The 24736-nt window shown below is 39.2% G+C and overlaps 1 protein-coding gene across 1 annotated transcript; it reads right to left on the bottom strand.

The window, feature by feature from the left end:
* Nucleotides 1–1706: 1706 nt before the first annotated feature.
* Nucleotides 1707–23095, bottom strand: SERPINB10 (serpin family B member 10). Its single transcript, XM_057699129.1, has 8 exons — nt 22938–23095; nt 17483–17659; nt 14877–14945; nt 14273–14410; nt 12288–12405; nt 8075–8217; nt 4816–4971; nt 1707–2787 (listed from the first exon to the last, which is right to left on the bottom strand). Exons 2-8 carry the CDS (start codon nt 17648–17650, stop codon nt 2383–2385), a joined length of 1197 nt encoding a protein of 398 aa, XP_057555112.1. The 5' UTR covers nt 17651–17659; nt 22938–23095; the 3' UTR covers nt 1707–2382.
* Nucleotides 23096–24736: the final 1641 nt, after the last annotated feature.

Genomic DNA, 24736 nt, shown 5'->3' with positions numbered 1-24736 from the left:
GTCTGTGCAGTTCTGCTTCTAGAGGGGAACTGGGAAGGCTAATTAGGAATCAGAGACAAACAGGGACCCTCCAGTCTAGAGCATCACAGAACAATTTTGATGAGTATCCTTGCCACCTCAGGTTTACCTTGGACCCCTACTTTTCAGAGGGTTCTTACTCTGGAAAGCTTAAAGGAACCACAGCCCTGATACATCCTTAACTAAACATGAATGGGATAAAGATCATACTGGGGTTAGTTCTCCTGGTCTCTGACAGGTAGTGGCAAAAGGAATATCTTTCCTCTTTACTCCTAATAATGGAGGAGTGGCCAGTGGTCCCCTTCATTGGGCCTGCCATTTCTCTACCCCTTCTGTTTCAAGGAAAGTAGACCTCTTCCCTCTCTAGGACACGGTTCTATTAATTAATCATCTCCTGTATCTTTAATCTCTTACTTCTTTGGAGTCTTCTTATCTCATAAGTGTACTCATTCTCTCCCATATTAACACAAACAAACAAAAAGCCCCACAACTTCTTTACCTCTATACTCTGTAATTACTGTCTTGCTTTTCCCTCCTTCTATTCACAAATTTTTTTTAATAGTTTTGTTTTCCCTGGGAACAAAGGAGGTTAACAGACCGTGATTATTATCTATTGTTCTAAGGTCTGTTATCCTCCTAAAAAGGTAGGCTATATACATTTGCACTAAAGGAAGGAAACAATATCATCAGCAAATACTTTAAGCCTCATTATTGAAAAAGCCTGATACGCGTGTATGCACACAGGTACACGTGTCTCCAAGATGACTGCAGTTTACTTTGCAGTCATTCTTTGCACAAATATCCACTTTAAGTCCGTTCCCCCCAGGAGTTTGTAAGCTCCAGGATTTCAAGAGACTGGGGATCAGGGTCTGTTTTTGTTGAGAAGTGTAGTCCTCATGTCCTGAATATCAACTGATGCAATGTAGATGCTCAGTAAACATTTTTTAAATGCATGACTACCTGAATGCATTTTACTAATCTGCAGTTTCTAGTATCATCCTTTTCCTCTTTTGTTTGTTTGAAAAATACTGTGTTTAGTATTTTCTGATTGTCTGCCTCTGACAGAGTTACTCCGGTCTTCCTTTATCTTGGCTCAGTTTCCACTCTCCTCATTCACTTGTAACCTACTTTTCATTTGAGTCCACATGATACATAAATTTAGGGACTTTTAATTTAGTGTCGAGAGAACACAGACAGGGATTTCTCTCATTGTTACTTAATGTGAGATATTCTGGATAGAGGCAAAATATTTCATAAAGATATGATAAAATATCGTATATATTACAATTTCTTATCTTTGGAGCTAAAGCATAGGATATTTTTCTTTTCTATTCTATGATACCAAACCAAGGTTTGATACACAAAATACATTTTCTTGTACTAGTTTATACACCGTTCATGTCAGATCCATATCAGATCATATCTCTCACTTAGTAGATTAAAATGAAAAGAGCAACCTAGAATGATACACTTAATCTCTAAAATTAGAATAACAACTGATGAGACTACCACTAAGCCCTTGTGTGAGCATTTTTAAAATGAAAAAGACAGCCAATTTTATGTAGATTTTACTAAGAATATCTTCTTATAACTGATAATATACATTTATATAAATTAGAAATTTACTGTTCTAGTTTATAAGATTTTTAGAAGCAAGGATGTTAATGTGACAACTTTTACACATAATGATTCGTTCCAATAAAATTTTTATTTCGGAATAATTTTAAATTCACAGAAAAGTTACAAAGATTAAACAGGGAATTCCTATACACCTCTGACACAATTTCTTCTAATGCTAGCTTCTAATATTATAGTGGTACCTTTTTTCAAAACTAAGAAGCTAACATTGGTACATTACTATTAACTAAACCAAATTTCATTGGACCTCACTAGTTTTTCCATTAATGTCAACATAAGTATTTTTAAAATAGCAGGAAAGGGGGATTTACTTTTACAGTGGTAATTTATGAACCACCCAAGTAATAGTCTTGAGAAGATTCTTGTTTATCAACATATCACCTAAAGGTTTTTCTTCACTAAATGATGCATGTGAAAATAAATGACAGTGAAAATACAGTGACCAGATAGTTCAAGCATTTTAAGGCATTCGATTGAATAACCGAATTTCTGAAATGTAAATAAAAGTCACATTAAGATAAAATGTTTAAAAAATAAAATTTGCCATTCTATCTAGCTATATAGACATGATAGGATCACTAGAATATATTATTTCAAAATAATTTTGCTAATATTTGTATGTTAAAAAGAGCCAGGCTACAAATTGGTTTTTATTTTGTGTTTTTCCATCATATGTGCATTTTTGACACTGCAAGATGCTCTTGTTTGATGAGACAGATGCAGCATTTAAGGGGAGCAGAATCTCCCGTAAAATAGAATGCTATTGGTTTTGTTGTGCCTGATGAAGAAGAGGAACGGGTGGTCTGCATTGATTTCAATGGAGGGGAGTTTAATTCGAAAGCTTACCTCACTCCCAGTACCAGCTGCGGCCTCTGTACCTTGTTCATTTATTTCCACAAAAGACTTATGGAAAACATTAGACAGAAATAGGTTTCTATCCTTAGACATTCCTGAGAAATCAGCTTTGTTCTGGCTAAAGACATCACTCATCCCCATACTGCTTAGGGTTGACTTGAGATCATAAGTCTCTTCCAGCTTGAACTTGGGGAGATGCAGCTGCACGTCGCACAACTCCATCATGTCTGTGCTGGTCCACTCACTCAGCTTCTCAAAGGTGATGGCCTTTTCCAGCTGCAGTTTGGAGCCAAGGAAGAGTCAGTATTTTCAAAGTAGAGTGAGAAATATTGGTTGAGTGAGACCTTTAGATATTACGTAGATGTATTATAATCACTCCCATTACCAAAGGTAACAAAACACACACATTAGGAAATTCTTTGTTTATAATGAGATCCTTCACACATCCTTGACATTATCGCTTTACAGATTAATAGCTCTCAGGATATAGGTTTTCTAGATTAGAACTTTATTCGAAATGGAAGTCCTTCTATGATAATATGCAAGACATCAACTTCACAGGCAAATATATCAATATAAATATACACTTAGGTGTTGTCAACATAAAAGCATATACTCTAGAACATGTTGTACTCCAGGGCACAAAAACTCTTTAGTTTTATTGACATAGTAGCCAATTCTTTGAAAACAAAATCTGAGCTAAAATGTCTAGGGCTTCCTAGGTGGCGCAGTGGTTAAGAATCCACCTGCCAATGCAGAGGACATGGGTTCCATCCCTGCTCCAGGAAGATCCCATATGCCACGGAGCAATTAAGCCTGTGCGCAAAAAGAAAAGTCTGTATTCTATAATCATGCCAATATGAAACTAGTAACTAGACTACAAAGAAAAAAGGAAAGAAAAAGAAAGGAAAATCCTCCAATCTTAAGAATAATGACTTTTTTTCTTTTTTCTTTCTTTTTACTTTTTTAATCTTTTGGCCACACTGCTTGGGATGTGGGATCTTAGCTCCCAGACCAGGGATCAAACCCACACCCTCTGCACTGGAAGTTCAGAATCTTAACCACTGGACCACCAGGGAAGTCCCAAGAGTAAAGACTTTTAAATAGTGGTTTTGAGGTTTTAAATAGTGGTTTTGAGGGTGCTTTTCTCTTCTTCACATTTTAAATTTTTAAAACAATAAATATATATGTATATATATATATGCATATGTATATATAACGTTTGAGTTTTTAAATGACGTTTGTTTCAAAGCACATGCTTTTGCTACTTTGAGAGTTTTCTAGATCCAAATATTGCTATCAGTGACATATCCATAAATGATGTGCATTGTGACAATATCTTCTGGTCAGGAAGCTGCAGTTTTAAAAAGAAAGGCTTATCTTTAGAGGGTGTAACTCTAATGGTTTAGTATTCACACTTGGTCTTATTTTTAACACCCTCCCCAGTTTCACAAATTTTATGACACTATTTAAAAATCTACACACTAGGAAGGCAGTGGAAACATAAATATAAAGAATCTGGCGCACGTGAAAAATTAGGCAGAGTGCAAAGAAAGACCACTTATTGCATAAGAAACTAGTGTTCAATTTAGACATGCAAACTGCTCAGAAAAGTGGTCTGACCAAAGTCAGGCTTAAAAGAAGTTTAACTGATGAACAACTTAAATAATACTTGAAGATGCACTGATACAGACTCTATTTACTGAAGAGTGTTTACTTGCTAAAAAATTTTTTTAAAAAATGTTTTAGAGTCTGTTTAATGTTTTTAAATGTATGCCTAAGGCTAGGTTAATGCAAGTGATAAAAAAATTAATTAGGTGAGTCCTACCAGAAGGAGAAGAAAGACCTGTGCTAACTGAAGGATTGTCATGATTAACCCACGCAGCTTTGTGACTGATAATAAATATCTCTAACTCTTGTTTGTGTGGCTGTTTGTGTGACTACCTGATGCTAAAGGTGTGTCTAGATTACTTAACCTTCCTGAGGGATAGTAATATCAACCTTACAAAGTTTTGTAAAGCTTAAATGATATTGTGAAAATACAGTTTCTAGGGCTCCAGGTATGTTGGTTGCCTTCCTTTACAGAAATTAAAGAACTGGGAGATCATGTCTTCATGTTTTTCCCGGGAGGGATAAACACTAGAACCATCTTCATGTCAGATAGACTGATGTCTTTTTTTTTAAAGTTTCTTTTTTCCATGCAAAAACATGTATATGCAAAACAGACACAGACTCACAGATGTAGAAAACAAACTTGGGACCACAGGGGAAAGAGGAGAGGGATGAATAGACTGATCTCTTTACCTGATCCAGCCCACTGATGTCTTCTGGCAGTAGTATGAGTAGGCTGAGGTCACGGCTCTCATAGTAGAGTTGAAGGCCTATGGTTTGTGGCTCTTCTATGTAAAATACTTGAAGTTTTTCTTTCATGGACATCATTTGCACTAGTTTGCTTGTAGCCTGTAGAATATATGTAGCAAAATCACTGGGGAGGTTTTCCACCAAATCCTTAATCCTTTAGCCTCATTGGTTCCCAGTAGTCTGGGGCACTGGCAAAGCTGGTGATCCTCTGCTAAATGCTGAATAAAATTATTCAAACCTTGCTTTTTGGAAATAATGTGTTCTATTGGATAACGTCATCAATAAATGATGGGGGAGTTTCTCTGACACTGTTATGGGATCCTCTATAAATCATGGCAAGCTGGATTCTACCAAACACTTAAGACCCTTATGCAAACTACGTAAATGCCTGTGATTCAGAAACTGAGTAAGGTGCACTTCATATGCAAACATTTGAGACAGTATTTTAGTATCATAAAATTGAAGTTCATTAAGAGAGTGAAAAGGCAAGCAATGAACTGGGAGATAAGTTTCAAAACACATATTTGATAAAGGACCGGTAGCCACAATCTGAAAAGAACTATTAAAACTCAACAATTATAAAGCAAAGAACCCAATTTTAAAAATAGGCAAAAGGGGACTTCCTAGGTGGCGCAGTGGTAAAGAATCCGCCTGCCAATGCAGGGGACATGGGTTCGAGCCCTGCTCTGGGAAGATTCTACATGCCACAGAGCAACTAAGCCCGTGCGCCACAACTATTGAGCCTGTGCTCTAGAGCCTGTGAACCACAACTACGGAACCCATGTGCCACAACTATTGAAGCCCACGCACCGAGGGCCTGTGCTCCACACAAGAGAAGCCACTACGATGAGGAGTCTGCGCACAGCAATGAAGAGTAGTCCCCGCTCGCAGCAACTAGACAAAGCCCGTGTGCAGCAATGAAGACCCAACGCAGCCAATAAATAAACTAAATAAATAAATTAATTAATTAATTAAAAAAATAGGTAAAAGTACTGAACTGATACCTCATCAAAGGAAGACCTACAGCATATGAAAAGATGTTCAATCGTATGTCCTAAAGAAATTGAAAATTAAAAAAATGAAGATACCACTGTACACCTAATAGAATGGCTTCAAAGCACTGACAACATAAACTTCTAGCAAAGATGGAACTGACATTCTCTGCCAATGAGAATGCAAAATGGAAGCCACATTGGCTGACAGTGCAGTGGTGTCTTACGAAGCTAAACACAGTTTTACCATGTGACCCAGTAGCTGTGCTCCTGGGTAGTTACCAAAATGAGTTAAAAACATGTCCACCCAAAACCTTGCCCACAAATGTTTAGAGCAGCTTTAGTCACAACTGCTAAAACTTGGAAGCAACGAAAATGCCCTTCGGTAAGGTGAATGGATAAACAAACTGCTACATCCATACAATGGATGGATTCACTGCACGAATTCAGCAACACAGTGAAATGACCTATCGAGCCACAAAAAGGCATGGAGGAACTTTAAGAAGACCATCTGAAAAGGCTCCATGCTATGCAATTCTGATTATATGGTATTCTGATAAAGGCAAAACTATAGCCACAGTAAAAAGATCAGTGGTTGCCAGGGAGTTGGAGGGAGGGATGAATATTCGGAGTACAGGGCATTTTTAGGACAATGAAACTGTTCTGTATGATACTGTAATGGTGGATACATGACAGTATGAATTTTTAGTAAAACCAATGGTAAAACAAAAACAAAACCTTACACGTCAGACGGTGTAGAATATGTTATTCATCTATCCTACATGGAGCTCAATGTTAATCACAAAGTCCTATCGTTCTGCTAGGGTGGTGGCCATGTGACCAGGGCTGTTCATTCGGGATACTCTGTGATACAGTGATTGTCTCAAGGATGAGCGTATGAATGGCACCAACCAGAGTCCTCTTTGGGAGCATTCTGTTAGAGCCCGCAGCCAAGACTTCCTCTGTGTACCAGGGTTGTGAAGCTAGAATATGGGGCAGTCATATTCCCTGGTCATATGGATAAATTCCAACTTTAGTATTAGAGAATGAAGGCAACAAAGAGGGGTCAGGGGTCGGGCAGCGAAAATGGAGTATGTTTGAGACTCAAAGATCCCACTCCCCAGACCTCCCAGTTCCTCTTAGTTACATAAGCTACTGCTGATACAATGCGCATTTCACTGGAGCTAGTTTGGAATGCTTTTCTATCCCTTGCAGCTGAAAACTCCTGGTGACTATAAGCCCAGTAACTACCCAGCTCATCTATTGGGTTATATGTTGAGTCCCTCCCCCACCTTTACCCAGCTGATTATCCGAAAACGGCCCATTGCACACAACCATATGGTTACAGCGATAGGTCCTCAGCAGCACAGTGTATGTGAGGTGATCCACCCCAGGACTAAAAAATTCTAACAAACTTTGGCCAATGCGTTCCTTTCCTAGGAATTTGGAATGAGACCTATCAGACTGGTCTCTGGAATGGAGGAGACGTGCGTATCCACATGCTGCCATTGTGGACTGGGACGCAGAGAAAGTTAGAATTCAGTCTGAGAGAAGAATGATGGGAGAAACAGCATTGAAAAGAGAGAATGGATCCTGACAATATCTGAATCCTTGTTTCCACTCAAGTATTAAGACCCAGCCACATTCCAGCCCTTGGCTATATCTGTCACCTTATATAAGTCACCCTCGTTACTCAGATAAGTTTCTACTACAAAAACAAGTGTGTTCTGTCCTAACGCAGAGAGAAACCTTAATGAAAGAGATAAGATTTTTGAATTTTGATTTCTTTTCCTTATGGAAGGGTAAGAGTTTGGTATATGATAGTACTGGCTTAATAGAACAAGAATAGAACTAGCAAGTGAAGAGTTTGGGGTTCTGGTTCTGGTTGCCTTCCAACTGAAGCACGGCTCTAGTCACTTAGCCACACTGCTTCTCTAACCTGGGAAATAAATGTAATAACGACCTTACCTACTCTAACATAGCTGCAGCAAGGACTGAGTAATAAAATATGTGAATAGTCTATTTTCAGAGAAAAAACAATGAAAGAGGAATTTCCAGGTGGGATGGAACGGGGGCTTTTAGCTCAATCATCCCTGCCCTCATAAGAGCCATAGTTTACAGGAACATATATTCAGAGAGAATGAATTTAAAATAGAATTCCCTTTGCAATGCCTTGTAAAAACTCGTGCTGGTTATTGACAGGGGCCTACCTTGTTTATTCTGAAAGGCTTTTCTGTCGTATTTTGGACTAAGAATTGATGTTCCCAGATTCCTTTAAAGTAAAGGGCATTCACCAGCACCATTCTGGTTGCAGAATCCACAGCATCATCAGGTAGGAGATTCAGGATTTTTCCTGCAAGAGCAAAAGGATAGATTTCAAATGATACAGTTACATCCTGGTGAAACGCCTCACTTATAAAACTGATGATTATGAAATACTGTTCATTGGCAACATCTTGTATCCACCAAGGATTCAAACCAGAAAGTTAATATTGATAGAATACTGTTAACTGATCCTATTTTAATTTCATCTGTTGTTCCAATAACATCTTTTTTTGTTTTTCTGGACAAGAAATCAATCCACAGGCTCAAGTAGCATTTAGTTGTCATTTCCTTTTAGTCCTCTTTAGTTTGAGACAGTTCCTCATTCATTCTTTGTCTGTCATGACCTTGATACTTTTGAAAAAAAAATTGTAGTATGCTCAATTCTCAGTTCAGATTTTCCTGATGCTCCCTCAAGATAATATTTAAGTTACGCATTTTTGTGAGAATATTACTCTTGTGGGCTGAATTGTCTCCTTCCTCCAAAAAGATATGTTAAGTCCTAACCCCCAGTCCCTGCGAATGTGGTCTTCTTTAAAAATAGGGCCTTTGCAAATGCAATCAAATTAAAATGAAGTCATACTGGATGAGGGTGGGCTCTAATTCAATGACTGGTGTCCTTATAAGAGGAGAGAAACTTGAACACAGACACACACAATGTGAAAACACAGAGACCTAGGAGAGACAAAGAAGAAAGTCATGTATCAACAGAGGCAGAGGTTGGAGGAATGCATCTGCAAGCCAAGGATTGCCAGCAGCCAGCAGCCCCCAGGAGAGAGGCCTGGGATGGTTTCTTCTCTGCAGCTTTCTGAGGAAGCAAGGCCCTGCAAACACCTTAACTTCAGACTTGCCGCCCGGAACTGTGCGAGAATATATTTCTATTGGCTTACAGCACACAGCTTGGGGTCACTTCTTATCGTGCATTTCTACCACTACAGGAAGACTGGACAGCCCTGTGATCTCGAGAGATGGATCCCGTCATGCTCTTGAGTGTGTCAGCCTGTACTGGTGAAGCACTGCAAGGACCCCGTGCAAACCGAGCTCATGCAGCATCAGACGATGACTCTCCACTCAGCTCTGAAAGGCTTTGTTGGGGTGAAAGGCAGCAAATGAGTGGCTCTCCGCCTTCCTGTCTGTAGGGTCCCCACCTGCCTTCCAGAGAACAGAGTGGGCACTGGGTAGGAATTTGAGAGCTGACGTTAAGTTCAGCTACAGTACTATTCTTTTTTTTTTAAATAAATTTATTTACTTATTTATTTGTTTATGTATTTATTTATTCATTTTTGGCTGCATTGGGTCTTTGTTGCTATGCATGGGCTTTCTCTAGTTGCAGTGAGTGGGGGCCACTCTTTGTTGAGGTGCTCGGGCTTCTCCGTGCAGTGGCTTCTCTTGTTGCAGAGCACAGGCTCTAGGTGCATGGGCTTCAGTAGTTGCAGCACGAGGGCTCAGTAGTTGTGGCACTTGGGCTTAGATGCTCCACGACATGTGGGATCTTTCCAGACCAGGGATCTAATCTTTTTCCCCGCATTGGCAGGCAGATTCTTAACCACTGTGCCACCAGGAAGTCCAACAGCACTAATCTTACTCTTATTTTTACTATGTTGAGTTTGTGTTGTATATTACAATGTGCTTTTGCCTATGCAATCACATTTGGTCCTCGTGTGAACTGGAACAGTGCAAGTAATTTCTTTCTGTAAATGCTAGCTAATCTGTAGTTCTTAAACCAGACTTACTTTTGGATGAATCCACATCAGGCACAAGTTAAGGATAATGGTCACTCTTGCCTCATCATGGTCTCTGAGTCACTAGTCCGATGGAAAAGGAACTGAGAATTTAGGGCTGCCAACTTCCTCAATTCACTTCAATAAACATTAATGCTCTGAACAGCTACCAGGAGCAGGGCTGTTATGTGTTAGTGATGCAAAGCAGAAACTCGAATAAAGTAGGGTTAATTGCACTTGGGGTCCTTGAGTCTAGCGAGGAAGGCGGGGACGTCAACAGTTAATTTCAATAACAACGTGGTAAGCGTCAAGGTAAAAGTTCCCAAAGCCCCCTTTTGCTCCCAAAGGGGGCTTTGGGAGCAAAGAGGAAGGCTCTCAGCTTAGCCTGGGAGATGGGGAGGACATTTTGCCTGAGGGAAGCCCTGAGACGTTACCCAGTGGCCAAGAAGAGGGTGGGAGTGGTGGGGTTGGGGATGGTGTTTCAGGTTGAGGGGCCACATGAGCAAATGCATGGGGTCATGAGGTAGCACAGGGAGTTCCAGGGACTCTGTGCTACTTAGAATTCCCGAGTATCAGTTTCGAGTCAGAGAACAGGCAAGAGTTGAAGCGGAGAAACAGAGGAGACTCCAGGGTCATGCTGTGCCTCCTATGTCAGTTTAGGGAGCTTGACTTCATCCTGTAGGGCATGGAGCATCATGATGGGTTTTGAGTACAGGAGATACGTGGTCCACCTGGTCTAATTCACATTTTAGGGAGGTCATCCTGGCGGCTGAATGGAGTTGCATTGAGGGGAGCAATATGAGAGAGATTATTGCACAGATAAATGATGACAAAGCCAAGGAGAGGGGAGAGGAGGAAAAGACTGGAAAGGAAAGATGAACTCAGAAACACGTAGGAAGAGGCAAAGGAAAGGGGAGAATTTAGAGTATCTCTCAGATTTCTGATCTGGGCAAGTGTGTGGTGGTTACCTATTCACCGGGATGGAGAATGAGTGCAGGAGGAGGACAAGGTGTGAAAAAGCCGTTCTGAATATGACTTCAGTATGTTGAGTGTAAAGTATGTGGGACCCTCAGCAAGCATATCTGGCAGGAATATATAAATGAACGCTGAAGTTTGGGGGGGATTATCTAAACACTCCAAGTTCTTTGCCTCAAAGCAAAGGCTTAATCATTAATATTTATTAGTGATTATACCTTTTGTATCTCTTTGTGAGATATAATGGACCATCAACAGACATATGGATTGAAACAGCAGTGTGGAATATTGAAATGAGTTCAGACTTCAGAGCTAAGCTGACTTAGATTTGAATCCCATTTCTGAAGCTTTAAACTATCTGATCTTGGTAACAATTTCTCTAAAGCCTCAGCTTCCTCATTTCTAAAATAAGGATCATAAAAAAAAAAACCCTGCTAAATTGCTTATGAGAATCCTCTACTGTTACCTTTTCAGAAATAGAACGCTTAAATTTTAGGTAGCTTGTGGCTACCAGCTAAAAACTACATTTTAAAGAACTTTATTACAGGAAGTCTGGGCAACCAACTCTCCCGGTTTGCCTAGGACTGAGAGACCTTCAGATACTAAAGCCAGGAAAGTCCCAGGCAAACTAAGAAAAGTTGGTCACTAGAGCACAAAGTATGCTGCATATCCAAGTTTGGGATATGAGTGGAATTGGTGTGTGAAAGTTTCAGGGCATCCCCTTAAAAGCAAAGAGGCTTTATTTTCCCTCTTTCCTGATGACTGTAAAACCAACAAATGTAAGAATCATCTTAGACAAATATAAAAGCCATGTCTTGAGGATGGCAGAGCTAACCCACTAGTCTGGGTCTCTGGATGGCTTCTTGGAAAGAATGTTTATCTACCTTGTGACTATTAGGTCAGAGATAAACTTCTATCTTATTAAGTTACTGTATTTTGAGTCTCTTTGTTACAGGAGCGTAGCTCATACGCTAAGTTAATATGACCTTATTTTGAAAATTACTTAAGATTATAAAGCACATTTACTTCCACATTTTAATTATTCATTAGCAGCTATTTTTCTTTAGAAACCACAAGTGCAGCAGTATTCCAAAATTCCTTTTTTTTTTTTTTTTTTTTTGCATTTTCCTGCCTTTTATCCCTGGAGTCCTCTTTGGAATTAGTGGAATCTGATCATTTTATTGTCTACTTGGTAAAATGGTTGTCTTATCTGTCTTAGATAAGATTTACTGGAAAAGCTATTAATCTAAAAATTATGGGCATGAATAAAAACAAATGTTCTGAATATTTAGAATGTGTCCCCAGTTCTATTTAAGAAATGCATATACTTACACATAACACAATTTCAAAATAATAAAGCAATACTTGGAGCAGCACACAGGTGAACACCATGGAGAAAGCTTACCCTCGGTCTGGCTTTCAACCCAAGAGTTGATCTCCTTTCTGATTTGGTCAGGAGCTTCCATAAAGTTCACAGACTGTGGCTCTGCACCAAAGTACCTTTTCATGTCTTCTAAATATTTCTGGAAGATATAGGTCAAATATTTTTTTGGTAGAATTTTTTCCAAAGCTGAGAAATCAAGTCTATTTAGATTATCCAAAAAAAACCCCCAGCTAGATGGACAGTTGCAAACTCCCACCCCATCGCTCCCCTCAATCTTTCTACACTCCAGCAGTTAAAAACTAAACACCCTCCTGTGCAAACTTAGCTGGGCAGGGACTAGCCATGCAGAGCTGCAGATGTGGAAGGAAGACCGCCTCCCACAGCTCTGGAGCCTCCACATCCTCGTCTATTTTTATTCGTCCCTGGGAAACGGGGCTGGGATGAAAAGGGCAAACATTCAAGGAATCCCAGGAGTGGCTCCAGCCAAGAGATACTGAGAGTTGTTCTTGGCTTTCTTCGGCAGAGATGGAGCCACACTGAGACCTGGGGGTCTGGCAGCTGCTGGCTGTGGACGCTAAACACCCCAGAGCCTAGGGAGGGCTTCCAAGGAAATCTGTGTTCTGCCATGGAAACCCATTTCCAAGAGAAGTCAAAGATTTCTTCAGGCGTTCTAAGGAAAAAAAGCAGACCTCCTGCTTCCGGCCCTTCCATGCCCCATCCCCACCCCCACCCCCGTCAACCTAAGTGGGTTGTAACCAAGGTTACTGCTTAGGAGGGCGCCCAAATGAGAACATAATTTATTCCCCGGGACAGCTGTGGCATTCCTTCTGTTGATTACTTTATGGAGGAATTGTGTGCAGTAAAAGTGGTGAGTTAATTCAGCTTCCAGGCAGTGGTTTGGAGATAATGAAGCCTAAATTCTGTACAATTTATAATCTAGTAGAAAGAAAATGTAAAGATTCACGAGGTACCATTCCTTGTCTTGACTCATGGGTTCTGATCAACCTCTCTGAGCACAGCCAGGGCTTGTGGGTATTTTAAAAGACGTACCATTTTGTATCTCTGTGCTTCTTATTTACCAAGTGCCCACCCAACTCAATCATCTCTCCTACTTATGAATCAAAACTGAGTTCATGAGACTACCAGTAATAAAAATGTCTTTAAGACATCTCTTGTCTGGTTTTTTGCCTTTAGTAATAGCAAAGCCCAAGTCCTGAGCTCCCTGGAACACTGGGTACTGGCAGGGATAACACTGCTTGAAATTACAAGATAGTTTGACTTTTCCTGTTGCTCTCTCTCTCTACCGTATTTCATTTCCTTACTCCTTTCTCACTGGGCACCTGGGTCCTCTGGCTCCCTTCTGAAATGTGCCAAAGGATGTGATGGACAAACATGAAATGTTTGTCTGGTTTGGGGTTGACCTCTCTGAGGATCCCTTGCATCTGAACTGAGGTTAAAGTCATGGTCTGCACTGTGGGGTCTCAACTATCAGAGAAGAGAAGTTGATTCAATTCCACGTTAAGAATCTTTCTTAAAGTCTCTAAAGTCAAGATGTGAAGTGAGTTATCTGATCCCAAAGTCAGCTTTTCTCTTGAGGACACAATCTCCTGCCACATTCCCATGGCCATGCCAGCCTCCACCTCTTCAGACTCACCATATTGAGTTACTCTATATCTTTTGTTCCATTTCCCATGAAACAAATGTTGACCCAGGGATTATATAAACCACATTTCTATGTGCCTTCATGGGTTGTTCTTGGGGCGTATCCCTTTATTCTCAGCATACAGATCTGATCAGCAGATTTGGTTTGAAACACATTATTGGTTTCCTTAACAACTTGACACATTGGTCAGGCTAGATGATTGTTTATCTGAAATGCTGACCACACACACCGTATACATTAGAATTGTCTCTGGGATCCCTGGAGGAAAGTACAAAGAATTTATTGATTGCTCTCCTATGACTCTTTCTTTCCCATCAGCTTAAAATAAGATGTTTGCACTTACATTGTGAAATGGATAAGTTTTCTCCGCATAGATCCTATTGGCTGTTTTCAGTATGCAAGAATTGCTGGAATTGTTGATTTCTGAGATAAGTGTCTGAAAATCAGAGTATATTTCTTCAGCCTTGCCCACGTTGAATTCCTTTAAAAGAAAATTAATTGGTCAAATAAAAATGTTGAACAAGAACTACGTGTATATGAACAACTTGGAGTAAATGAAATGATTTAATGTTTACAAACAAAAGCTGAAATAGGTTGTAAGATAGATAAAAATGTTTTCTTTAGTATTATGAGTGCAGGAATGTATGAGTTGTTGGGGCATCATTTTCTTGACACTTAGTTTGCAAAGATAAGAACAAGGTTGAAAGTAGAATAGTTTTGAAGGGGAAGGAAAGGGGGAGATAAAGGGAAAGGGAGAGATAAAGGGAAAGAATATTACCCTTCCAAAAAGCATAGACATTCTGCACTCTAAAAAATTTCCTGTAATTTTAATATATATTTTTAAGAAAAGTTACCTGTTAAAGATCGCTTCATTTAGCCACTAAAATACATGTGCCAAACATGTTTTCTCCTTAATTATCAAATAGGTATTGAAATATAAGACATACCATTTTCCTTTTCTTTTCAAAACTGTCAGGACACGATTTGCTGTCCTGGTCTCTGCTAAATTGAAGAACCTGTAATTTCAATAAAAAGGCAATATGTGAGTGCACTTTGCAGAGATGTAATTTTATGAAATACACACTAGCAACTACAAGACAGGTGTTCCTATAGATACAAAACATATGATTAATGAACAAAGGGAGCTCTATTTGACTTAAATGGTGTGTTACCTGAACTAATAGAGTAAGTCAAGAGCTGCTTTCAAATAAATTTTTAAGTTGAATTTAAGTTGCAAGTCTCTCTCTCTTTTATTAATTAACGAATTCATTTATTTTTATTTATTGGCTGTGTTGGGTCTTCATTGCTGTGCACAGGCTTTCTCTAGCTGTGGTGAGTGGCGGTTACTCTTTTTTTTTTTTTATAAATTCTTATTTATTTATTTATTTGTTTATTTTTGGCTGTGTTGGGTCTTCGTTGCTGCACATGGGCCTTCTCTAGTTGTGGCGAGTGGGGGCCACTCTTTGCCGTGGTGTGTGGACTCCTTACCGCTGTAGCTTCTCTTGTTGTGGAGCATGGGCTGCTGGCACGTGGGCTTCAGTAGTTGTGGCACATGGGCTCCATAGTTGTGGCTCACAGGCTCCAGAGCACAGGCTCAACAGTTGTGGCACAAGGGCTCAGTCACTCCGTGGCACACGGGATCCTTCCGGAACCCGTGTCCCCTGCATTGGCAGACAGACTCCCAAGCACTGTGCCACATGGGAAGTCCAAGGGGGCTACTCTTCCTTGTGGTGCGCGGGCTTCTCATTGCAGTGGCTTCTCTTGTTGTGGAGCATGGGTTCTAGGCTCACAGGCTTCAGTAGTTGTGGCACATGGGCTCATTCATTGTGGCGCACAGGCTTAGTTGCTCCACAGCATGTGGAATCTTCCCGGATCAGGGATCAAACCCATGTCTCCTGCATTGGCAGGTGGATTCTTAACCACTGTGCCACCAGGGAAGGCTGTTAGCCTCTTTATTTTAATACTTTTTATAGGATGTTGAGGATAAGGCTGGGAATAGCCTTAGAGGTAAAATTGTTATGTTTTCCATGGTTCATTTGTATCTATGATTGTTTTGAAAAGAAGGCCAGGTATTCAACTGAGACCATCATTTAGACAATTTAAGCAAAAGCCACCATCGCCTCAGTTATCTGGAAAATTCAGGAATTTTATTTTATTTTTTTCTACTTAAGTGCTTCAGTTTCTCACTGCCTACCACCATCTAACATATGGAGACACAGTCATCGTCTTCACCCCAGCAATTCATGTAAAAGTTCACAGGAAGGATGAGGACATTGTGTTTCCCCTGAGAAAACAACACGGTCATTCCATCTCCTGCATGCATCCTGGACCCAGCTCACAGTAAGGAACGAAGTCTGTTTTACCAAAGCTTGTGCTGACACATGGTGACAGACAGGTAGTACCACTTGCCATAGGGAAAAAGGGGGCGTCCAGGCAACTCATTAATCTCAATTGCAAACTGAAACCTTTAATACTTAAGTAACATTGAAATAAAACAAGGGCGAGCAACAGCCAGCAATATATTTCTATGAAGTGGACCCAAACTGGAATTTATCTAAGATTAAGTATATCTCATTCATAGTTAAACCTTTCAATAATGAGCCAATTATTAACTAACTGTGAACCAGGATTTTTCTATGAACCAAGATTTTGTTGTTGCTGTTTTTAAACCACGTAATATCTTGTAAATTACAAGAATAAGGGGGTCCAAAATGACAGAATATGTATTCTGTCTGTCTCATTCAGAACTACGGGCTGAGCCCGTTTCCATATTTGCCACAGAGGCCACCATCTTGGGTGACAATTTGTCACTTGGTCTTTCAATTGTTGTACGATTTAGATCTGAATTTACTCTCTTCTATTTTTATTTTTATTTAAAACACACACATATATTTATATGTTTACACATGCATAGATATAGATACACATATATATGGCTATTTGATTATATGTTTTGCTATATAAAGCTACACACACACATACACATACACACGCTGTAATTTGAGGATGCTTACATCAAATTGATAATTGCTTATACAGTAATCCTGTTTTGCTATTTTAATGCTCTTAATGGGCTCTTTAGATTCATCTAGACAACCAGGGACTAAACAAAGTAACAACCAAACAAACCAGCAGGAACAGGATTCACTTGATTTTTCTATTTGTGTCTTCAAGAAAATCCTTCTGAGATTAGAAAGACGATGACTAATTCTATTTTTTAAAGTATGAGCCATTACTTTCATAAAATATTTTAATAATCAAAATAAATTTGTTTTTGGTGTTGAACTGAACTTAATAACCTCATCATCTCTCCATTTGATTTTGCCAGAGAACACAGGTTCTTAAATGGTTTTCCTAGAAACAGTTTTCAAATTGATTCACTTTCTCAGACTTCTTTTTAAAGTCTAGAAAATTTATTTAAATGTGTCTTTTATTTTAGAGGACATGGTTGTAAAATGTGGGCTATTTGGGTTTCAGGAGAGAAATGAACATAAAAGGTAAGAAGAGAATTTCATTTGAAGGCAACAGAAAATGGTTGACCTTGCTCACTCACCTGGGCCATTTGGGCTGCAGTGGTGCCTTTGGTGCCCAAATACACCATGGCCAAGGAGGTTGAGATGCCCCAGGGAGAAAAGAAGATATTTTTACCCTCAGCAGATTCAGCTAGCTTTTTGCTAAACTCCAGAGCAAACTGGTTGATAGATTTTGCTAGAGAGTCCATTGGGAAAATCTAAGAAAAATAAAGGACAGTTAGAGAACATGTTAATAATCCTTTGCATTTATTTTACTTTTGTAAATGGGATTTATTGGCTTACACAATTATTTTTTCTTAATCACCCTTCATTGAAATGACAAATGAATGTATTATCCAATCTGATTATTTACATAATTATATACACATATATACACACACATATGCTCATAAGAGCTGAATGAACTTTATGAAAATTTCACTCCAACATTATTTAAATACTAGAAAATGAGGTTCAGAGAGTTTAAGAGAATTGTCTCAAATTCTAGACCTAGTACACCTGAGAGAACAATTGGATTCTGGTCAGTTAGCAGCTCCCTGTTGAAAATGCCAGGATATAAATGACAGTGGAATCAGCCCTGTGCTTCTTTTCTTTCTTTCTTTTTTTTTTTTTTTTATCCACTCCCAACCCTCCCCGCTTTCCCCACTTGGTGTCCATGTATTTGTTCTCTACATCTGTGTCTCATTTCTGCCTTGCATTTCCTCTTTCATAGTAGTTAGCTTTTGCCTTATGTATTGACGTGCTCCTATATTGGGTGCATATATATTTATAATTGTTATTTCCTCTTCTTGGATGGATCCCTTGATCTTTATGTAATGTCCTTTCTGGTCTCTTGTAACATTTTTTTATTTTAAAGTCTATTTTATCTGATATGACTATTGCTACTCCAGCTTTCTTTTGATTTCCATTTGCATGGAATATCTTTTTCCATCCCCTCACTTTCAGTCTGTATGTGTCCCTAGGTCTGAAGTGGGTCTCTTGTAGACAGCATATATATGGGTCTTGTTTTTGTATCCATTCAGCCAATCTGTGTCTTCTGGTTGGTGCATTTAGTCCATTTACATTCAAGGTAATTATTGATATGTATGTTCCTATTACCATTTTCTTAATTGTTTTTGTTTTTGTAGGTCCTTTTCTTCTCTTATGTTTCCCACTTAGAGAAGTTCCTTTAGCATTTGTTGTAGGGTTGGTTTGGTGGTGCTGAATTCTCTTAGCTGTTGCTTGTCTGTAAAGCTTTTGATTTCTCTGTCAAATCTGAATGAGATCCTTGCTGGGTAGAGTATTCTTGGTTGTAGTTTCTTCCCTGTCATCACTTGAAATATATCATACCACTCCCTTCTGGCTTGCAGAGATTCTGCTGAGAAATCAGCTGTTAACCTTATGGGAGTTCCCTTGTATGTTATTTGTTGTTTTTCCCTTGTTGCTTTTAATAACATTTCTCTGTCTTTAATTTTTGTCAATTTGACTACTATATATCTTGGTGTGTTTCTCCTTGGATTTATCCTGGCTGGGGCTCTCTGCACTTCCTGGACTTGGGTAGCTATTTCCTTTCCCATGTTAGGGAAGTTTTCAACTAGAATCTCTTCCAATATTTTCTCGGGTCCTTTCTCTCTCTCTTCTCCTTCTGGGACCCCTATAATGTGAATGTTGGTGTGTTTAACATTGTCCCAGAGGTCTCTTAGGTTGTCTTCAGTTCTTTTCATTCTTTTTTCCTTATTCTTTTCTACATCAGTGATTTTCACCATTCTGTCTTCCAGGTCACTTATTCACCCTTGTGCCTCAGATAATCTGCTGTTGGTTCCTTCTAGTGTATTTTTCATTTCAGTTATTGTGTTGTCTATCTCTGTTTGTTTGCTCTTTAATTCTTCTAGGTCTTTGGTAAACTTTTCAATCTTTGCATCCAATCTTTTTTCAAAGTCCTGGATCATCTTCACCAACATTATTCTGAATTCTTTTTCTGTAAGGGTGCCTATCTCCTCTTCATTTATTTGTTTTTCTGGGGTTTTATCCTGTTCCTGCATCTGGTACAAAGTCCTCTGCTTTTTCATTTTCTCTATCTTTCTGTGGCCATGGTTTTCAGTTCCACAAGACAAAATACTGCTCATATTGCTTGATACTGCTGTCTGCCCTCTTGTGGAGGAAGGTATCTAGAAGGCTGTGCGTGCTTCCTGATGGGAGGGACTCTAGTGCTTCTTTTCAATACACCACATGCCTGCTGACTTTACCCAGGAAGTGAGGAACAATTATACACCTTTTCAACTTTGTACTTTTTCTCACTTATCTTTCACCCATATTTTTATACTTTTTAACCTTATTTATTCTTTCACGCCTTGATATATGATATCCTTGTTCCTGGACAGCCTTTATCATCCTTTATTCTGTTGAAATCCAACTCTGCTCCAGATCTGCTTTTCCTTTGGAAGTTTTTCTGAACTTTGGGTTTCACAGGAACATGTCTGCCACCCAAGTCCCATAACATCTTTTGCCCCTTGCTTAGAGCTTATCAAACTGCTAGTTCTGTTTTCATATGCTTATATCTTTTCAACTCTGGAATAAGTTCCTTGACAGCAAAATTTTCTTACTTTACTTGGTGCATCCAATAGCACCCAGCTCAGGTCTTTGTACAAAATAGAAACTTACAAATACTTTATTTCTTGTTTAGAGTGTTTATAGTTTGGGCTCTAGCCACCATTTTTATTTATTTAAACTTGAAATCTTTCACAGTTTAGTGGCAATGCTTACAGAGAAGTAGAGAAGTCAAGACTTTCTTGCCTTTATTCTCACTCACTTGAGACCCTCTGAAACCAATATTAATGAACAAAGGAACTCAAGCTTTCTCATTTCTTAAAATACTGTAATAAACTTCCAAATTTTACCTCTGATTACCCTGATGTTTTTAAGTCTTTTAAGACTGGATCACTATCAAAGAAATAGTGGGTTCAATCTATTGTCATTTTATAGCCAAATTACTTCTCGAGCTGATTAAATGATTAAACATAAACCCAGTTCCTAGGCCTAGAAACATCCCATTAGTGCCAGTGTTGTATAGAACTTGGTCTTGCACTGACATAAACTGATCCTCCAAGAAACCTAGAATGAGAACTTTAGAAAGGTCAGGAGATCTCTCTAGTTAAATAGTTGAATCAAGGGAGAGGCATGTGTAGACAAAGTTTTGCTTTCATCATAACTTGGATTAACAGTGATACTGTTGAAATCCCTCCTGATCCTAGGCTTACCCTTCAGCAGACAGCTTCCCAGCCTCTAAATCATCCCTAGTCATAGCTCCCACCTGTTTCAGAAGCTGATGATAATCCTAGGCCAACATTATTTTAGTAAAGAAAAAAAAAAGCAACAAGTCTAATTTTGTAGTAATTCTATACCCTCATAAAATGTTTGAAACTTATGTATAAGTACTTCCTCCTGACAGGTCCAATGCCATCCTGGAAATACCCTCCCTATTTTCTTATAGCTATATTCATTCAAACGATGCTTTGTTTACTGCCTACATATTAAGTTTTATCTTCTAAGAACTCATGAATTCTTTCATATGGAAAATGCTTGCTTCTGTAGCCAAAGCATAATCAGCATGAAGGAAGGAGAGGAGAAACTTCTATTTTAGGGCTGAGGATTTTTATCTTTCTACTTATTATTTATGGTTATGCTAGAGTTTAGTTACTTGTAACAAATTCCTAAAAACAATAATTTTCTCTAATGAAAGAGCTAATTTCTTGTGGAAAGTTAATATCCAGTTATCTTCAGCTTCATTAATTCTCTCATTAATATCATCATTAATATATCAGTTGTAGCTCAGAACATACAAGAAAAATAATTCCTGCCTTTAAAAAAAGTATAGGGAATTCCAGGGTGGTCCAGTGGTTAAGAATCCCTCCCAATTCAGTGGACAAGGGTTCGATCCTTGGTCAGGGAACTAAGATCCCACATGCCTCGGGGCAACTAAGCCCGTGCTCTCTAGAGCCCATGAACCATAGCTAAAGACTGTGTGCTGCAACTAAGACTCGATGCAGCCAAGTAAATAAATAAATATTTTTTAAAAAATTAAAATTAAAAAAAAGTATGGAAGTGCTAAGCCAGCCAGTGCAGGGTAAATTTAACCCAGCAGTGAAAAGTGCTTTCTGAAAGATGAAGGATTGGGGATGAGATTCTACATGAAATAATTTATCGATACAAGAGCTGGACAGTGATCTTTTCAGAGAAGGCTATAAATGTCTAGATCAGAAGCCAACTGTGCCCTTTTCAGGATGAATTGCTCTTTTGCAGTTTTGGGGAGTTATATAGATGTATCAATTTACATACATATAAATATACATACCTTTGTAAAATATGTAAAATCTCAATCTGTAAAGGGACTTAGCTAAAGAAACATGAAAATAAGAAAAGGGTAGTATCATTCATCAGTATGTCCCATCACAGATACACATAGTCCATGCAAACCAGAGTTGGAAGGAAGCTTGGCATTCCTCTAATAAAATTGCTTCATTTTATCTGCTAGCAAACTGAGGCCCAGAGAGGTTAAATGTGCTGACTAACATGCACAGCAAACTAACAGCAGAGCTATCATTACAATCCCGTTCTCTGGATTCTAATTACAAACGCTTTTGTCATTATATCTTATTGTCTTTAAGGTTTTATGGTAAAAGGGAGGGATTGGGTGATGAAAGAGGATGAACAGGAGGAGGAAGAAAAGAGGAGGGATGTTGATGAGCTGGAGGAGGGAGCGGGAAGATTCTCTTCTTTCCTGTTAGAGGACATCCAAGGCCTCCTGACTTTCTGATGATACTGATGATCTTGCCTACTTGGTGGAGTTGTGCATATCAGAAAATGACCTGTCCAATCCCCAGGACGTCTATATTTACCTAAAGCCAATTGTGAGGGAATTAATAGTCTGGGAGAGTTTATGATGAGGATGTAGTGTAAGGTTAGGGACTTGGATTATTCCATGAAAGAGAAGAAAGCTAATGGCCCATGGAATGGGGGCCAAGACTTGAAGGTGGGTGGGGGTGGAGGGTAGAGACTCAAATCATTAGTTCCCTACATTAGTGACTAAGATCAAGTCCATGTTGCCAAGTCCACTCTTCTGAAGTGTTAGAAGGGTTTTGGCTCAATAATTCTGAGAATATCCTATTTCTTTTTGCCTATGCTGACAGATACAAAGGTAGCAAATCCAAAAAATGTGACTGGAGAAAACTCCGTTCATAGTTTCACAATTTATGGTCAAACTATATCTCTAACATCTTTGGAAATAAATGCTCTCTCCCGCTTGACCCTCTTTCTAGTACAAACTTTGAACCAGCTCTGGGTTTAAATCTCTCAGACTTGCACAGAATTCTTGGTGGATGGCCTTCGTTGATTATTTCTGTTTTGTGGGGGTCTTGCTAATTTGTTATTTACCTAAGTACGTCAACAAACAAAGAAAACATAAATAAACGCTTTCAAACAAAGAAATATTTACAATACCTTGTTTTCTTCCACTGGAGCAGAATTGGCAATTGGTTCCTTTTGTCAGAGACTGTGGCTGTGTTAAGCAACCTCTAACTGTAGAAATACTTTTTAAAAATTCCAACACCACCCTTTTCTTAGCCCCACCTTCTGATTCACTTTCACAAATTCATAAACTCTTCCTTTCAAGTTTATCTTGGCCGGAAGCTCAGATGAAAAGACAGAGAGACAAAGTTTTGCCAGAATTACTTAATTACCCACATTTTCCATGTCTGTCTGCACGCAGAGACTGGAATTCTGACAAACTGTAACTCACACTTTCCTGGCTTAATGTTTTCTCTAGTCTGCCAGCTGGCAACAATTAGTGGTTTTCCCCAGCAGATTTTTTTTTCCCAACAAAAACAATAAGTGTTAAATTAGTCGAATAATAATGGCGAATACATGAAGACTACTATTGGTGAACCGTTTACTGGTAAAGTTGTTCATAAGGTACTAGGTGAAGCATCCAAGAAATGTTCCTGTTCTTCTCATTTGGATGTTGGTGTAGGACCCTGAGCACAGCTCCAACTAGTTCCACGTCCACTGTCCCACCCCAGGGACAAGGGGTCTGGAGCCTTGTTTTAGACACAGTTACTGGGTCGAATATTGGTTCATCACTTTCTGGTTCTCTTCTGTTTCTCCCTGTGAATGTTCCTCCTTATTTGTTGGAAAGGAAAAGCTGTGTACTGCAGGATGCAGGGCATGGAGGGATGGTGAAGGCAGTGAAGAGAGAGATAGCAATGGAGGACCACCCAGAGGGGACTGAGGGAAAGGAGAGGCCTCTTTGTTTGTAACATATTTGTGTGTTTTTTCTTCACACAGTTTGTTTTTCTCTTCATGGGGCACGCATGGTAAAGCAGCTCAGAGTCAAATAGTTGAATTCTTTCTTTTTAATATTTATTTATTTGATTGTTCCAGGTCTTAGTTGCAGCTTGCCAGCTACTTAGTTGTGACATGCAAACTCTTCGTTGTGACATGCATGTGGGATCTAGTTCCCTGGCCAGGGATCAAACCCAGGCATTGGGAGAGCGGAGTCCTACCCACTGTGCCACCAGGGAAGTCCCTGATAGTTGGATGTTGATGTGGAACTCAGAGCAGAATGTTGCACTGGATTTCACTAGGGGATGCAACTTGTGATTGGAAACTCCATGGAAACTCCATGGTGCCTGCCTGGCATGTGCTGAGCACATGTTATTATCCATGGATGCCTCCAGGCTATTAATAGCTGGAAAAATCATATGGAGGCTCTAGATAGAGAGACTGTCCATCTTGACTGCCAGTGGTTCACCAGAGAGTGACTTGGGCTGCGTCACTGCACAGCTCTTGTTATTTATGTTGCATTAAATGCATCACTGTAGTTTCTGGGGAACGAGCCAGAAAATTGTTTCTTCTTCTCTAAAGACGCAGACTAAGTTTTATTCATGTTTTCCCCAGAAACCTTCTCCAGATTCCTTTCCTATTTATCTCTTGTTTAAAATCTTTAGATTTCTCTATATTAGCAAAGCTGATAAAATTTTGGTTTTGCATTATTTTGATGCCTGTTTGGAGGGGGCAGGGAAGGAGAAAGAGATGATGGTATCGTAAGTTAGCAGTATAATATTATCAGCATAATTTTACTTGTTTGTTGTTTGTCATTGTTAGTTATGGCCTGCCCGACATATATTCAGCAATATGTACAGATGATACTAATGAGGATGGAGAAATAGGAGTCATATGAGGGCGAACAGGGGTGGGAGGGAAAATTTTTGCTCTAGTTTTTTCATGATATTTGACACTAA

Source organism: Hippopotamus amphibius, chromosome 11, assembly GCF_030028045.1.
Source record: "Hippopotamus amphibius kiboko isolate mHipAmp2 chromosome 11, mHipAmp2.hap2, whole genome shotgun sequence".
Classification (NCBI taxonomy): domain Eukaryota; kingdom Metazoa; phylum Chordata; class Mammalia; order Artiodactyla; family Hippopotamidae; genus Hippopotamus; species Hippopotamus amphibius.
The sequence above is the reverse complement of the archived record's forward strand: the minus strand, read 5'-3'. Positions and strand labels throughout refer to the sequence as shown.